At 45.1% G+C, this 16,157-nt stretch overlaps 1 protein-coding gene across 1 annotated transcript in view; it reads right to left on the reverse strand.

Moving 5' to 3' along the window:
• LOC115092419 (trifunctional purine biosynthetic protein adenosine-3-like) overlaps positions 1 to 16,157 on the reverse strand; it is a 131,152-nt gene that overhangs the window by 53,506 nt on the left and 61,489 nt on the right. The window contains exons 11-14 of the mRNA XM_029603252.1: positions 14,292 to 14,374; positions 7,190 to 7,299; positions 5,383 to 5,581; positions 3,629 to 3,880 (exon numbers count right to left, since the gene is read on the reverse strand). Of these exons, the coding sequence (XP_029459112.1) occupies positions 3,629 to 3,880; positions 5,383 to 5,581; positions 7,190 to 7,299; positions 14,292 to 14,374 (644 nt within the window). The remainder of the gene's footprint in view (positions 1 to 3,628; positions 3,881 to 5,382; positions 5,582 to 7,189; positions 7,300 to 14,291; positions 14,375 to 16,157) is intronic.

The raw sequence follows: 16,157 nt of genomic DNA on the forward strand, positions 1-16,157 counted from the left end.
CCCCCACCTTTCCCTCCCTTCCCCTATCTAACCCACCCCCCAGTCCTACCTAAATCCCCTCCTACCTTATTCCATGGAGTTACGCCTGCCTCTAGCAGGCGTAACTTGCGTGCACCCCCGAACCTCCAGCACAGCCGCTGTGCCGGAGGACTCGGGACCGCCTCTGGACTGCCCCCGGACCGCCGCCCCTATATTGCAATAGGGAGGATCAACTCGGTGGGGGTGTGGCGCTTTATGTTCGGGAGAGCATAGAGTCCAAAAGGATAAAGATCATACAAGAAACTAAATGCACAGTAGAATATATATGGGTTAAGAATATAGTGATAGGAGTATACTACCATCCACCTGGCCAAAATGAACAGACAGATGATGAAATGCTAAGAGAAAGCAGGGAAGATAACTATTTTGGCAGTGCAGTAATAATGGGAAATTTCAATTACTCCAATATTGACTGGGTAAATGTAACATTAGGACATGCTAGAGATGTAAATTTCCTGGATGGAATAAAGGACTGCTTCATAGAGTAATTGGTTCAGGAACCGATGACAAAAGGTGCTATTTTAGATCTAATTCTTAGTGGACTGCAGGATTGGTGAGAGAGGTAATGGTAGTGGGGCCATTTGGCAATAGTGATCATTACATGATCACATTTGTACTAATGACTGGAAGGGGGACAATATGTAAATCTACAACTTTAACACGGGGAGGCAGATTTTATAAATTTGCGCGAGCGCATAATTTTGTTCGCGCACCAGGCGTGAACAAAAGTACGCTGGATTTTATAAGATAAGGGAGGAGGAGGAATAGCCTAGTGGTTAGAGCAGTGAGCTATGAACCAGAAGACTAGGGTTCAAGTCCTGCTATTGCTCCTTGTGACCTTGGGCAAGTCACTTTACCCTCCATTGCCTCAGGTACAAAAACTTAGATTGTAAGCCCTCTGGGGATAGAGAAATACCTATAGTACCTGAATGTAAAACCAGTGTGATATCTCAATTGAGATCAAATGTCGGTATATAAAAATAATAAATAAATAAATAAAGATGAACTGGTAGATGGAGTGTATTTGGATTGTCAGAAGGTATTTGACAAAGTCCCTCATGAAATGCTTCTAAAAAAACTAAAAAGACATGGGATAGGAGGTGATGTCCTTTCATGGATTACAAACTGGTTAAAACTCAAGAAACAGAGTAGGGATTAAATGGGTCAATTTTCACAGTGGAAAAAGATGAACAGTGGAGTGCCTTAGGGATCTGTACTTGGACCGGTGCTTTTCAATATATTTGTAAATGATCTGGAAAGGAATACGACAAGTGAGGTTATCAAATTTGCAGATGATTCAAAATTATTCATAGTAGTTAAATCACAAACGGATTGTGATAAATTGCAGGAGTACCTTGGGAGACTGGAAGATTGAATATCCAAATAGCAAATTAAATTTAATGTGGACAAGTGCAAGGTGTTGCATATAGGGAAAAATAATCCATGGTGTAATTACATGATGTTATGTTCCATATTAGGAGCTACCACCCAGGAAAAAGATCTAGGCGTCATAGTGGATAATACATTTAAATTGTTGGGTCAGTGTGCTGCGGCAGTCAAAAAAGCAAACAGAATGTTAGGAATTATTTGGAAGGGAATGGTGAATAAAATGGAAAATCTCTTAATGCCTCCGCACCTTGAGTACTGTGTACAATTCTGGGCGTGGCATCTCAAAAAAGATATAGTTGCACTGGAGTCGGTACAGAGAAGGGCGACCAAAATGATCCTTATGAAGGGCCCACGGCGGGAACCTGGCCGCAGCCCCTGATGATGATATCAAACTCAGCTCAGGCCTCGCTCCATAGCATTGCCTTTGCAACAGGTCTCCTCGTTGTTCGAGTACTCGTTGCTACTGAGATTCGTCTCTACACTACGTTCCTGGTTCCTGTTTCCTCGTTCCTGCCTTGTCTATGCTTTGGATTGATTACATGGACTTCGACTTCGCTTTGCCTGACTATGCTACAGCTTATCTCCAGACCCAGACCTCTGCTATGCCTGACCACTCTACTGCCTATCTCCAGACCCAGACCTCTGCTATGCATGACCATGCTATTGCCTATCTCCAGACCCAGACCTCCGCTATGCCCCACTACACTACAGCCTATCTCCAGACCTCGACCATTGCTTCGATTGACCAACGCTATTGTCTTCTCTGTGATCAGACCATTGCTTCGATTGACCAACGCTATTGACTTCTCCATGATCAGACCATTGCTTCGATTGACCAGCGCTATCGATTCTCCGTGATCAGATCTCAGCATTGCTTGCCACGACCTCCGTATTGCCACCGGCCCTGATCCAAACCTGTTATTGACACCTGTCCTAGCCTACTCCCTGGATGTGGACTTATTAGGCTTCGGCCTACCATTGCTCGAGTCCCCTCAGTCAGCCTCTGTTCCATTGGCGCCCGAGTTCCAGTACCTTACCCAGTCCAGAATAGGACTACGCCATCTATCGTCTGCTGTCTCTAGGCTGAATCAACCTCTCTCGCTATCCAGCCTCGAGGCCCACCTAAGTCCCGCCGGCCCCGGCACCAAAAGGCTCAACCAGCAGGGAATGAGGGTTGGTATAGCTGAAGCTCCAGCAGCCTCTGCCTATCAGCCCACTCCACCTGCCGACGGTGGGGACCCATAGGTCCTCACCTACACGTTGCGTCAACCCCACCTCGGCCCAAGGGTCCACCTCCGACACAACAGCTATGATGTTCTCTAGAAGGCAAGCCTTCTGGCCTCTAGAACTCAAGGGCTCAACTTGCAGGGAGGGGACTGGTTAGGAGGAAGACCACTTACATTCCTGCCTGCAGCCCTGTGCCACTTCTGCAGGCTTACTCCTTGATTCCAGCCCACCGAACCATGACATCCCAGTACTCTTAAGGAGACAACCTCATCAAAACACCTTAATTTAAGTTGCTTTAAAATATCCCAGAAACCAGATCACAAGGATCCTATATCACATAAAGTGCCGTCCAGAGGATATTTCGCAGGAACTGTAAGTTCAAATGTTTTCCATAACATTTCAAACAATGACAAAGTTTGGGGTCTCCCCAACAAAAATATCTTGTACTACCAAATGAGAACAAGGCCCAAATGGGATCTCCCCCACATTTATTAGATTATGTTTAATATTGTTTGACTTATGATTTGATGTTTTAATTTATGTAATCATCTTTAGTAATTAGAGGATTCATAGTTCTGGATAGGACTATTTGTTTTCAGGTTATGGTTTTATATAATTTTTTATGATTTTTTATTTTTATTGTAAATTGCTTTGATTAATATAGAAAGGCAGCATATTAAGAACATGCATAAATTCAACTGAAATAAACATAGTCCTGTTAGCCAGGAGGGGTTGGTTCTCATTGAGCTGCAAGTCTAAAACAAGTAATAAGAAACTGCTGGGCCAAATAAAGAGTATTTTCAATACGAGTATTGATATTCTAGCACAGTTCTGGGAGGAGGATCTTGTGTCGACAGGGTCTCAGGATAGTTCCGATCCAGTCCTCCAGCCTCCTTTGCCCAATACCCACAGAGACACTGTACTTTAAGTCACATATGAAAGCTAAGTAGAAGTTTTTGCTCAGACAGCTTACCAAGGGTCTGGTGCCCGCCACTGCTAGGGTCAGGGAACGAGTATGTCAAGGAGGACTTTTCAAGAATTTTTCTCACAAGGCTAAAGCCGTTGCTGTGCAGCCCAGAAGAAGCTATTCCAATGACCATGTCCCCATCCCGGATCCTCTCCAGCTGTGGGAGCACGTGCCCACGTTCCACCATACCAACTGCAAACCCAGAAAGGTCGTACTCTCCGGTGGAGTACATGCCCGGCATTTCTGCCGTCTCTCCGCCTGCGAGAATAAGTTAAAAGAAAACAACAATGCATATTATGTAGGCTCCTTCCCCTCCCCGTTCCTGGTACACCTCTAATGCTGGGGGCACACTCAATGCTAGGGCTTAGCTCTGTCTCAATTCTGCAAAAACCTGGCATTGATCATTCAATGGGGGAAGGATTTCTTTCAGGGCTCAAGGTGTTTAGATGGTACCAAGGAGACAGGATGGTACCAAGGAGACAGGATGTTTAGATGGTACCAAGGAGATAGTATTAGCATTCCAAAATAAAGTCTTTATTAAACAGTTCAAATAAGAAAGTTGTAATTTGTAATCTTTCAGCAGGAATAATCTTCCATCCGGCACTGGGATTTCACAAAGGGGATTCTAGTCCTTGCAGTCATGCCCTCCTGAAATTCCTTCATTCCTTTTCCGGAGATTTAAGATTGCCTTGGACAGATGCTGGGTTCCCTGACTCTCAAGGACCTTTTTTTGGTAACTGATTCTAAAATGCTTGAATCTTTCCTTTTACATGTCCCCCTTCTTCTGCCTCTACAATCCTTTGGAGTCCTGGATCAGAGCATCAGAAGGGCAGCTCTCTCCTCTCTTGCCTTCTTTCCACATTGCTGGGGGCACCCACTTCTCGTTCCACCTGTGAAGGTCTTTGTTCACACACAGAACTCAGATCGGGGTCCTCTTTCCCCATAAACACTCCAAGGGCTAGAGGTTTATTCCTTCAGAGCCGGGATGCTCTCCAAACAACTACTGGATCCTTCCAGGAACAGCTACTTACAGTGCAGTATCAGAAGCATCATTATAGGAACTTTTCTGTGTGGCCTTCTATACGCACTAAAGGACTCTGAAGATACTAGGGACAGGAGGAGGCTTTCTCCCTTCCCTAAACTGTAAACTCCTGCAGAGAGATGCGAGACTGGACTTCTCCCTCTCTCACTTCCAAGCCCACTGGCCAGAATATTCTTGGGTTGCACTAACCAACACTCTGGCCTACACCATTTTGGTTATTCCTAGAGGAGAGTGCCATAGCAGATGCTTTAGTCCCCTCGCTACTCTGACAATCACAGTTATGATCTCCACTGAGAAAAACTCAGACCTTAGTGAAGGGAAGGGGCCATTCTTTTCAATTAGAATGAACGGAAGTGAAGGCGTGACAATGGAGGGATCCAAGCTGCCAGATGGAGATAGGGGTCAGACTGGTCTGTCAGGAGGCACAGCGTTCTCTTGGAACTCTGCCTCACACTATGATTTTTGCAGGCATGTGATGAAATAGTGACACCTGCAATAGACTGGAGGTCTCCCAGGGGTGGCAGATACATGATGATCTACATGGAGCACCCTGCTGAAGGAGCTTGGAAAACGCTACAATGTACAGAATGAAAAAATACAATCAGCGCTGAACTGAATGAAAAAAAAAAAAAAAAAAGGTAAATCAAAATCTGTATCAGAACCTTAAAGCTCACACATGAAAAGTATTTGTAATTATATATGCAAAGTGTAAGCATACCCAAGAGAGCACATTCTGCGACTTTACAGGCTTCTGCTATTCCAGCTACCACCGCTTCGGACACATCAACATCAAGTTTCCCACAGGCAAAATAATCCAGGAAGAAGAGGGGCTCTGCTCCCTGTGCCAGGATGTCATTAACACACATTGCGACCAGATCCTGACCAATGGTGTCATGCTTACCACACATCTGTGCGATCTGTAAAGAGACAGGAGGAGCAACGGCAACAGTGCTCAGACAGGCCACTGCAGTAATCTGAGCATTAAGCACCTGTGCACTGGATTTCAGTGCACAGATTGCAATTTTTTTTTACTCCCTGATGCACTAAGTTAATTGGGAGCATTGGGAGTTTAAAAAAATGCATTGAAAGGAAAATGTGCATTTGGAAGAGGCCAAATACACATTTGAACATGGGGCGGGGGGGGCATTATGGCTGACAGGAGAGAGTATTTATCCAGCTAAGTAGCAGCAAACTGCGGCAAGATAGCCGGAGAAGTCAGTACTTATCCAGCTTAAGTGTTTCTGAATTATTTTTTTGTCTTTTTTTTTCCTCCTTTTCTGGGGATTTTAAGTGCCAGCGCAGTAGTGCTGGAAACAACTCCATCTCTGACCTGGAGTTACATTTCCAGCGCTAAGAAAATGCAAGTTGGGCCAATGCAACTCTCTGCATTGAGGCGTGCTGCTTAATGCCCTCATTTGCATGGGACTGCCATGCGAAGGCGCCAAGCAATGCTCCCAATGTGTGGAACACACATTTTTCTGCATGCAAAACTCCTTGCTGCATTGGCTGGCAGTAGGTCCTGTGGACAGAAAATATACTCTGAAGTACAGGTATAATCCAGCTAAATGCACCTCGCTGCATTGGCTTGAAAGTGAGGGCGAGTCATGGCCATAATGTGAGAGACATGTAAGCCTGAATAGAGACAGGCAAAGAAGATGGTGCTCTATAGATGGAGAGAGAGACAAAATGGGGCAGAGAGAGGAGGAAAAGCGGTGACAATGCTGGAGAGATCAAGTAGCCAAGTCAGGACTGAGAAAGAAGGGATCAGCAGTGACGTGCTGGAGAAATAGGCACAAGGTGGGACAGAGGTAGGTACTAGGAAGAGAAGCAGTGATAGTGCTCTAGAGTCAGAGGTAATGATAATCGTTGTTGGCATTTATTGTAAACAATCCATATTTGTTTAAATTTCATTAAAATATTTTGCATATTCAATACTTAGGGCTAAATTTTCAAAAGCTTAGTCAGGTCTTTGACCGTAAAATAAGAAGTTACGTGTGTCAGTCAGCCATAGATGCACAATTGGATTTCCAGCAGCCTTAAAATGTTCACATACTTTCATCAGTTGTGTAAGTGTCTGCTCTGAATGGGGTGTTCTGGGAGGGGAGTTTCAAAAGAAGTTGCTTATGAATAATGTGTAGAACAGAAAATATAGCAATATCACACGTCAACAGCATGCTGTTCATTCATGTAACCCTGTACCATGTATTGAAACACATTCTTGGGATAAGCAGCTTGGAATCTCTCTACCCCTTGGGATCCTGCCAGGTACTTGTGACCTGGCTTGGCCACTGTTGGAAACTGGATACTGGGCTTCATGGACCCTTGGTCTGACCCAGTATGGCAAGCCTTATATTCTTATGTAAAGTTTGCCTTGTGTATGAAAATCAAGAGGTTTTTAAGGGGTTTGAAAGTATTTATGTAAACTTGAAGTTATGCACACTGCCACAAATTCAGGCCTTACTGTACAATATTGTCAGAGTAAGCACAGAATGCATGAAGTGACTAGATGATCAGTGCTGGATTACCTTTAGCTGCTCTCTAACATTATTCATTGTAGACACCAAGATGGGATCCCTGTAACCAGCTGCTTTCAGATCAAAGAGAGAAACTGGCCTTCCAAGCTTTGCATGACAACCTGCTAGGGACAAATAGTGGTTATACATAAAGAACAATTGGATCTATTATCCCTTGCCTTTTATAAGCAGGTAACATATATAGGGCCCATTTCAATAAAGATTTTGGGGTAGATTTTAAAATGTACGTCCGATTTTATAACATGCGCGCGCAGCCGCGAGCATGTTATAAAATCAGGGGTCGGCGCGGGCAAGGGGGTGCCCACTAGTGCACCTTGTGCGCGCTGAGCCCTCAGGGAGACCAGCTGGCTTTCCCCGTTCCCGCCGAGGCCGCTCTGAAATCGGAGGGGCCTCAGAGGGAACTTTCCTTTCTCCCCCCTTCCCCTCCATTCCCCTACCTGTCCCGCCCCCCAGCCCGAAAAAAAAAACAAACCCATACCTTTATCTCACAAGTTACACCTGCCCCTTTTTGCAAGCCCTGGGACTTACACGCATCCCAGGGATTTACATGTGTCGCTGGGCCTTTTGAAAATAGACCCAGCGCGCGTAGGGTTTTTAAAATCTGCCCCTTTATGTTTAAATATTTTTTATTGATTTCACAATAAAGAGAATACGGTACAATTCATAAATGCAGAAAATGTAGCATAGAAACAGGTTTGGGCTCATTGATTATTCCCCAACTACTCATCCCCCATCCCCCTACCCTCCCGACTAGCATGCATTTGAACTCTAAAATCTCTACTATGTGCAGATATTGTCAATATCATTCAGGATTAGACTTCTAGCCTGATGTGTCAATGACTGCAAGTAAGCATCCCAAATTAATAGGAAAGATCTACATTTTCTGGTTAGATACATTTTATCAACATACTTCTCATTTTATCAACATACTTCTCATAAAGATGAGCAGTCTTTTCCCACCCAGTGTTACAGAATAGATTTTTTTTAGCCAAAATTTAAATCTTCCTAATCCAAAGCCATGTAAACCTCTTACCTAAGCTACCCCCTCCCTTATTATCAAACAATAACACGTCTGTGTACAACAGCAGTTGTACTCCTGTAACCCCAAGGATATTTTGAACTATAGATTTCCAGAAAGAAGTTATCTTAGGGCATCCCCAGAACTGGTGCCCCAAAGTTCCTGGCATTTGATTATATTTTTCACAGATGTCAGAGACCGCAACGTGCGTGTGAAATGCTCTCTTTTGAGAACAGTGGTATCTCATTAGGAACTTATATTGAACTTCCCTGAAATCCATATTGCAAGTAATAGATTTTATTTTCTTGAAACAGAGAGCATATTGAGATTCAGTAAGGTCTAATTCGATCTCTAATTTACAATTGGATAATATTCATCCAAAATCGATCTCTGTTTTCAGATTCAAAAGTTGACGATAGAAGTAAGAGATAGAATGTCGAGTAGGGTCCTCTATGTCAAAAATGTCCGATGGCAATCCCGATGGCAATCCCGATGGCAATCCCGATGGCTCGGGATTGCCATCAGCGAGGAGCGCAAAAGATTCCCCAAATTTCCCGGGAAAAAAGTTGTCTTCCTATTTCAATGTGAGTATAAAACTTTGTCACCAATAACCAATCCACCACATGACGTAGTTTACAAGCCACGTTGTATAATTTAAAATCTGCTAAGCCCAGCCTACCAAGTCCTTTCATGATTTTGTAGACCTTTATCATATCCCCCTTCAGACGTCTCTTCTTCAAAATGAAGAGCCCTAATGTCCTTAGCCTTACCTCATAGGGGAGCCGTTCCATGCCCCTTACTTTAGTCGCCCTTCTCTGCAATTTCTCCAGTGCAACTATATCTTTTTTGAGATGTGGCAACCAGAATTGCACACAGTATTCAAGATGCGGTCTCACCATGGAATGATACAGAGACATTATAACATCCATCATTTTATTTGCCATTCCCTTCTTAATAATTCCTAACATTCTGTTTGCTTTTTTTGATTGCCACAGCACACGGAGCCAACAATTTCAATGTATTTCACTATGATGCCGAGATCTCTTTCCTGGGTGGTAACTCTTAAGACAGAACCTAAATTGTGTAACTACAGCAAGGGTTATTTTTCCCTATATGCATCACTTTGCACTTGTCCACGTTAAATTTCATCTGCCATTTGGAAGCCCAATCTTCCAGTCTTGCAAGGTCCTCCTGCAATTTATCACAGTCCACTTGAGATTTAACTACTCTGCATAACTACTCACAAGTTCTTACTCCCTGTTGTATATAACTTTGCCTCTTCCTCACCATTTGTTCAATTACGTTAGTTGTCACTAAAGTTTTTTACCCTGTTCGATGTAAACCGATCTGATATGGTTTTTCTATGAAGGTCGGTATAGAAAAGTGTTAAATAAATAAATAAATATAGTTTTATCTCATCCGCAAATTTGATCACCTCACTCGTCGTACCCCTTTCCAGATCATTTATAAATATATTAAAAAGCATTGGTCCAAGTACAGATCCCTGAGGCACTCCACTATTTACCTTTTTCCACTGTAAAAAGAGACCATTTAATCCTGTCTGCTTCCTGTCTTTTAATCAGCTTGCAATCCACAAAAGAACTTCGCCTCCTATCCCATGACATTTTAGTTTTCATAGAAGTCTCTCATGCAGGACTTTGCCGAACGCCTTCTGAAAATCCAAATACACCACATCTGTTGGTTCAACTTTGTCCACACGTTTATTCACCCCTTCAAAAAATGTAGATTTGTGAGGCAAGACTTCCCTTGGGTAAATCCATGTTGACTGTGTCCCATTAAACCATGTCTATCTAAATGTTTGTGATTTTATTCTTTATAACAGTTTCCACTATTTTTCCCGGAACTGAAGTCAGGCTCACCGGTCTATAGTTTCCCGGATCACCCCTGGAACCCTTTTTAAATAATGGGGTTACATTGGCCATCTTCCAATCTTCAGGTACAACAGATGATTTTAATGATAGGTTACAAATTAATTGAAATAGGTCTGAAATTTCATTTTTTGTTCTTTCAGAACCTTGGAGTGTATGCCATCCAGTCCAGGTGATTTACTACTCTTCAGTTTGTCAATCTGGCCTACCACATCTTCCAGGTGTTATGCTCAGGCTTGTGGACCCTTGGCCGACAAGAGGATGGTATACCTTTCGGAGGGTCCGTAGGCTCTCTCGTCGGGTGGCGAGGCAGAACAGGAGGCGGGACCAGCTGACCCTGGGCATTGGAGGCTGAGGCAAACACGAAGGCGATGAAGAGATGGATGAGATGCTGTGTCTTCACCACTGGTGGTCTGCGGTCCCCCCAGGAGGAGCCCGTAGGGACCCGACCGCTGGGACTTAGGTGGACCTAGGGAGGTCAGAGCAACGGTGCAAAGGCCAACTGGAGCTTCGCCCTGGAAGCCCGCGGTCCCCCCAGGAGGAGCCCGTAGGGACCCGGGCCGCTGGGACTTAGGTGGGCCCTTGGAGACAGAGTCTTGAAGGAGTCCTAGGTTGAGTGCCAGAGGGTCGTCGCTCACCAGTCCGAAGTCGTGCACCAGAGAATCACGGCTTGCCAATCCGAAGTCAGGGACCAGGAACACCAAGACGGAACAGGAACCGGAGTCCAAGCGCAAGGAACTCTCCGAAGCAAGCAGACTAGACAGCGAGGAAGGGCGTTGCCAAGTCACTGGATGAGCAGAGGAAGCTGCCTTTTATACTTCCTCTGCCCTGGCTGATAGAGAACAGGTGAGGCCATTTAGAGGGATGGGTCCCTTTAATTCTGTGGAGAGGGCGTGGCCTCGAGCTGAAGCATGGTGGCGGCCATCTTGGATTTCTCCCGTGGAGGGGAGACGCAGCTGGGAGGAAGCAGGACGGCTTCCCCTGCAACGGGCAGTGCCGGAGGCCGCACGGGCGCGAATCAGGTAGGGGGCCGCGGTCGTGCAGGCTTCGTGCAGGCTTCGAGCAGGCGTAAATTGAAGGATAAAGGTAAGGGGGGATTTAGATAGGGCCGGGGGGGTGGGTTAGGTAGGGGAAGGGAGGGGAAGGTGAGGGGAGGGCGAAAGAAAGTTCCCTCTGAGGCCGCTCCGATTTCGGAGCGGCCTCGGAGGGAATGGAGGCAGGCTGCGCAGCTCGGCGCATGCAGGCTGCCCAAAATCGGCAGCCTTGCGCGCGCCGATCCAGGATTTTATAAGATATGCGCGGCTATGCGCGTATCTTATAAAATCCAGCGTACTTTTGTTGGCACCTGGTGCGCCAACAAAAGCACGCGATCGCACTTTTTAAAAAAATCTACCCCTATATATCTAGTAGTGAACTACAAGGGAATGATTAACTCTTGATAAGGTGTGGGGAATTTCTGAATTTAAGTTAAAAGGCTGATTAATTAATTAATTAAGTTAATTTATTTTAGTGTGAAAGTGTTACCTGCCTATAAATTAAAGGATGAGCTAAGGGTGGATGAGTTGGGAAATGTAAACACACAAACTTCTCTTTTTTGCCTGCCTTTCTGTTTATCTATTTAATACAAAACACACAAACTTCTGATTTTTTGCCTGCCTTTCTGACTACTTATTTAATATAAAACACAAAAAACTCCTGGTTTTTTGTCTGCCCTCTGACTAGCTATTCAATACAATCACACAAACATACTAAATAATATAACCCAATAGTTTTACTTGTCCCCAATACTTTTATGTTTTAAAGATTTCCCCATGTTTTATGTTTTCCCCACTTTTATGTTTTAAAGATTCCAGCCACCAGCAAGGTGACCCTCTCCTCTCAGTGCCCCCCCCCCCACACACACTCTCTGGAAAAAAAGCCTTTTTGAATAAGGCCCCGTGATTCTATGGTTCGGGTCATCCTGAGAATTTTTGTTCTTCTCTAGAATGAACTGGAGCACTGCTGGGTAAGATCTCATTCCATATTAAGACTGAGAAAGCTGTAGTGGAAGTCACTGTTCAGTGCTATGATATTATTACAGAGTATACTGCAGGGGACACCATCATTATTGATATGACTGGTTTTGGAGAAGCAATGTCCTAACACTTTTCTGAGAGTAGTGTTATTGTAACTGAGGCTTTGGTTGATACCTGGTATGCTACTATGGCAAATGTGTTGGATAAGGTGGCTCTGTTGAAAGTTGTGCCAACGTGATCATCTTGGCTTACACAGGTTTTATGTGTTTTTAAAGGTTAAGGTTAAAAGGCTGGAGAGATGCTGGAGGAAAAAAAATGCAAATCCTTTCAATAGGAAAAATTGGCAATAGCCACCAATTGATACTACATTATGCAGAGCTAATGAAGACCAAGAAACTATGTTTTATGGCCTCAATTACTACAGCAAGGAGCAACACTAAGGTGTTATTCTCTACAGTAATGAGATTGTTGGAAAAGAATTTGATTGAAAAATGAACTGCCTCATTAATGACACTCTAATGCTTTTGTTCAGTACATTCCAGTGAGAAGGTTATACATTTGCAAGAGAGTTTAGAAGTAAACATAATACTGTTTCATTGGAGGTGGCTCCAATCAGAAATAATGTACTCTAGGTAGCGCCGTAGCTAGCCTACAGCCAATATGGCCACAGCCATAGGCACCAGATCAGAAGGGTACTGCCAGCCTCACTGGGACAGAGGCAGATCAAAGCCTCTTAAGCGGCAGAATGGCTGCTACAGCTTCCCTCCCTGCCAGGTGCTTCTAGCATGCAGCCAGGTAGGTGCAGTGGTAAGCATATGCAAAACAGAAGCAGGGCTGGCAGAGACCGGCAAAAAAGCAGGTACTGCTGCCTGCCTAAGAGGATACGGGCAATCTATTCAGTGCTGGTGTGCTGATATTGTATGCCCTGCTACTATAAAGGAGCATGAGCAAGGGACATGGTGCAGGCAGCTGGTACAAAAATGCTTGGGAAGGGGTATCCTGTATTTGGCTTGAAATGGAGATGTTGCTTGTTTTGGGGGAAGTGAGACAGGAGGTGTCTGGGGGACTGGGAGAGGAATGTTCCTGGGAGGGAAAGGGGGAGGTTCATGGCAGTGTGAGGGAGAGGGAAATACTAGTATTGAACTGGCTGGAGAGGAGACCGGACCAGACAAGGGGACCCTGGGAGTGGAGAAAGAGCAAGGGGGATATTGGTGTTGGCTTGGAAAAGAATGAGGAGACAGGGATGGGGATATCGGTGCTAGACTGGGGAGGGGTGTCATTGGAGGATTGATGAGGAAGAATGTCAGTGTGAGAGCATGTATGTGTGTGTGTGTGTGCGCATACATGGGAGTCGTAGGGGAGAGAGAGAGAAAGCAGGTGCGTGGAGGGTGGCAGTGCGAGCATGCATGCATGTGGTAGAGGGGAGCATGTATGTGTGTGTAGAGGATAGAGCTTGCATACACACACCCACCCAACACATACAGTACAGACTAAATCCACAGCAATCTCTGGGTCAAGGTGAGTGGAAATCACAAGTTCCCAGGTATGGAGAGTGGGAAATTGTTTAAATCCTTATTACTTTTACTTATTAGGTGTTTGATGTGTCTGGTGTAAGGGAAATGAGTGCAAACCAGCAGTTACCCATACTGACTGCAGTCCCTTCAGAGTACTATGAGATGGGTATGTGCAGAGGCAGTGATGGGGAGCACAGAGATACAGACTTGGATGGTAGCAATACCAGCAGTAAGCAGCATGGATGTTAACATACCTCATGCCAGGGCTTGAACACCATCATCCCAGACAGGACACCCCCAAGTAATAAAGATATTAATGTTATCTCTCACTCTCTAACTAGCCCTATTTCCATCTCAACCTGCCATCACTCTCCTCCCAGCTTCTCCCTTCCCAACAGCTCCCAGTCCTCCCCCGCCCTTTGCCTGAACAGCAGCAGGGTGGGGACTGGGGATGTTGGGGAGGGTGCCTTTCACAGCTCCTGCAGGAGAGGAGGAGGGGGTACTATGGTGATTTAAGCATGTTTTTACTCAATCTGCATCTGTACTGCCCCAGTGGATCAACAGTCCAAAAGCCAGAGCAGAGGACACATATCCCATGAGTCTCCCACAGCAAGTGGAAGATTTGCATGTGTGACTTCATACAAATATAAACCTTACCAGCTGGTAGCAGTGGTTTCAGAGTAGGTGTGATGATATTTGACACAGCTCTGTCCTCACTGCTGATCTTGTACTGCAGGCATCTGAAAAAGTTCAGAGAACAGTCGGGGAGGTATAGTTACTATTCTTGTACTAGGCAAAGTCTATGCCATTCCAAACCTCTCTGAATTTTTAAACCATTTTTGTTTCCACTGAGAAGCTGTGCTATGCATCTATCATCCTTTCTGTGAAAGAAAATTCAACACTTCTTCTTTTTCCTCTTGAGTCTAGTCCCTCCAGGTTCGCATCATGAACCCACTGGTCTAAGTTCTCCATACTATCAAAAAAGTGCTTGTCTCTTGTATGTTTTATTTATTTATTTTATTTATTTATTTATTTTGTTTTATATACCGGCAACCGTTTGCACATCGTGCCGGTTTACAGATAACTTACAACCAAGGATATATAGGCAAAGCCTTTACATGGAACATTGTGTAACATAAACGAAGTAACATAGTAAATAATTAAAAGGTAATATACAATAAATAAGTAAATAAGGAGGGGGAGGGGTGGGGGTATACAAGACAAAGGATAAGGGGGGGGGAATGGTGAATGGATACATAAGGAGAAGTTATGTACAGGGGTACAAGGAACAATTGATGTGTACACAGGTTATATACAGGGGTAAAAAGGAACAATTAGTGTGTACGCAGGTTATATACAAATTGTGTAAGCGCAGAATGACAATGGTAGAGGTGGGAAAGTGTATACGGTTGTGCTGAGTGGCAATTTTTTAGGTTTGTAGTTCCTTAGGGGGGGTGGGTGTAGGGTGTAGGTCCTGGGGTGGGGTGTTGGCGAGGGATGGTGTTTGGGTAGATTTATTATGTTATTTATATGTTTGAGATATTTGAATGTCACTATTATACCTGCCCTTTGCTTCCTTGCTTCCAGGATGTTAGGAGTTGGCAATCTGTTAGGGAGTTAGCAAACAGATAGGGATATTTGTGGGTGGATCCTTGGACCAGTGGCAGATGACCACAACCCTGGGGGAAGATCCTGAGAGGGACCACCGGTCAGGCTCAGAGTTTGGAGACAGACACACACTAGATCTTTTATTAAACCATATAAGGAACTACCAGAGGTGGCAGTAGTGAGATGGAGTGCCCGGCAGGGCCGTAGTCCCTCAGGTACTGGAACAGCGATCCTTGGATGGCTGAGCTGTTGAGAAACTGAATATAGTGAGTAGGCAGGGTATGCAGAGTTCAGGTAAGGAACCTTGATAGAACACTCACACAATGGTCTCATAGAAGCCCAGGAGCTGGAATGAATAGACCCTCGAGGAGCGAGTACCTGGTTCCAGGGAAAGCTCTGAGAGAGCAATGGTAACTCACTGGTGTAGTTGGCAGTGATGACTTCCAGGCAGAAGAGAATACAGAGTAAGTCTGGGAACAAGGGCCCTCGAGGAGCGAGTACCGGTTCCAGACTGTCACCTGAAAAACAAAGGAAAGAGAGAGGCCCCCGAGGAGCGGGTACCCCTGGTAAGTCCGAGGAAGCAGAGAAGCTTGGAATCCGAAGCGAGTCCATTCCATTCACTGCTAACTTGATGTGTTAGCAAATTCTAAGACCTTATATATCCGTCGTAGGTGATGTCATCTCAGGGGGATGCCCCTGAGGTTCGCGTCATTGCCGGTACTTCAGTCAGGGCCGCGCCACGTGCGCGCCCCTAGGCCTCCAGGAAACATGGCGGGTTGCAGTGTCTAGCTGGTCCGGGGTTGCCGTAGGACTTCGGCAGAAGGACGCCGCAGCAGCCAATCTTCCCGCGGTCGAAGAGGGAGTCACCAAAGAGGTAAGGAGGGTGAAGAGAGGGCGTCGGGAACCGACGGACAC

The sequence above is a fragment of the Rhinatrema bivittatum genome, chromosome 5 (assembly GCF_901001135.1).
Source record: "Rhinatrema bivittatum chromosome 5, aRhiBiv1.1, whole genome shotgun sequence".
NCBI lineage: Eukaryota > Metazoa > Chordata > Amphibia > Gymnophiona > Rhinatrematidae > Rhinatrema > Rhinatrema bivittatum.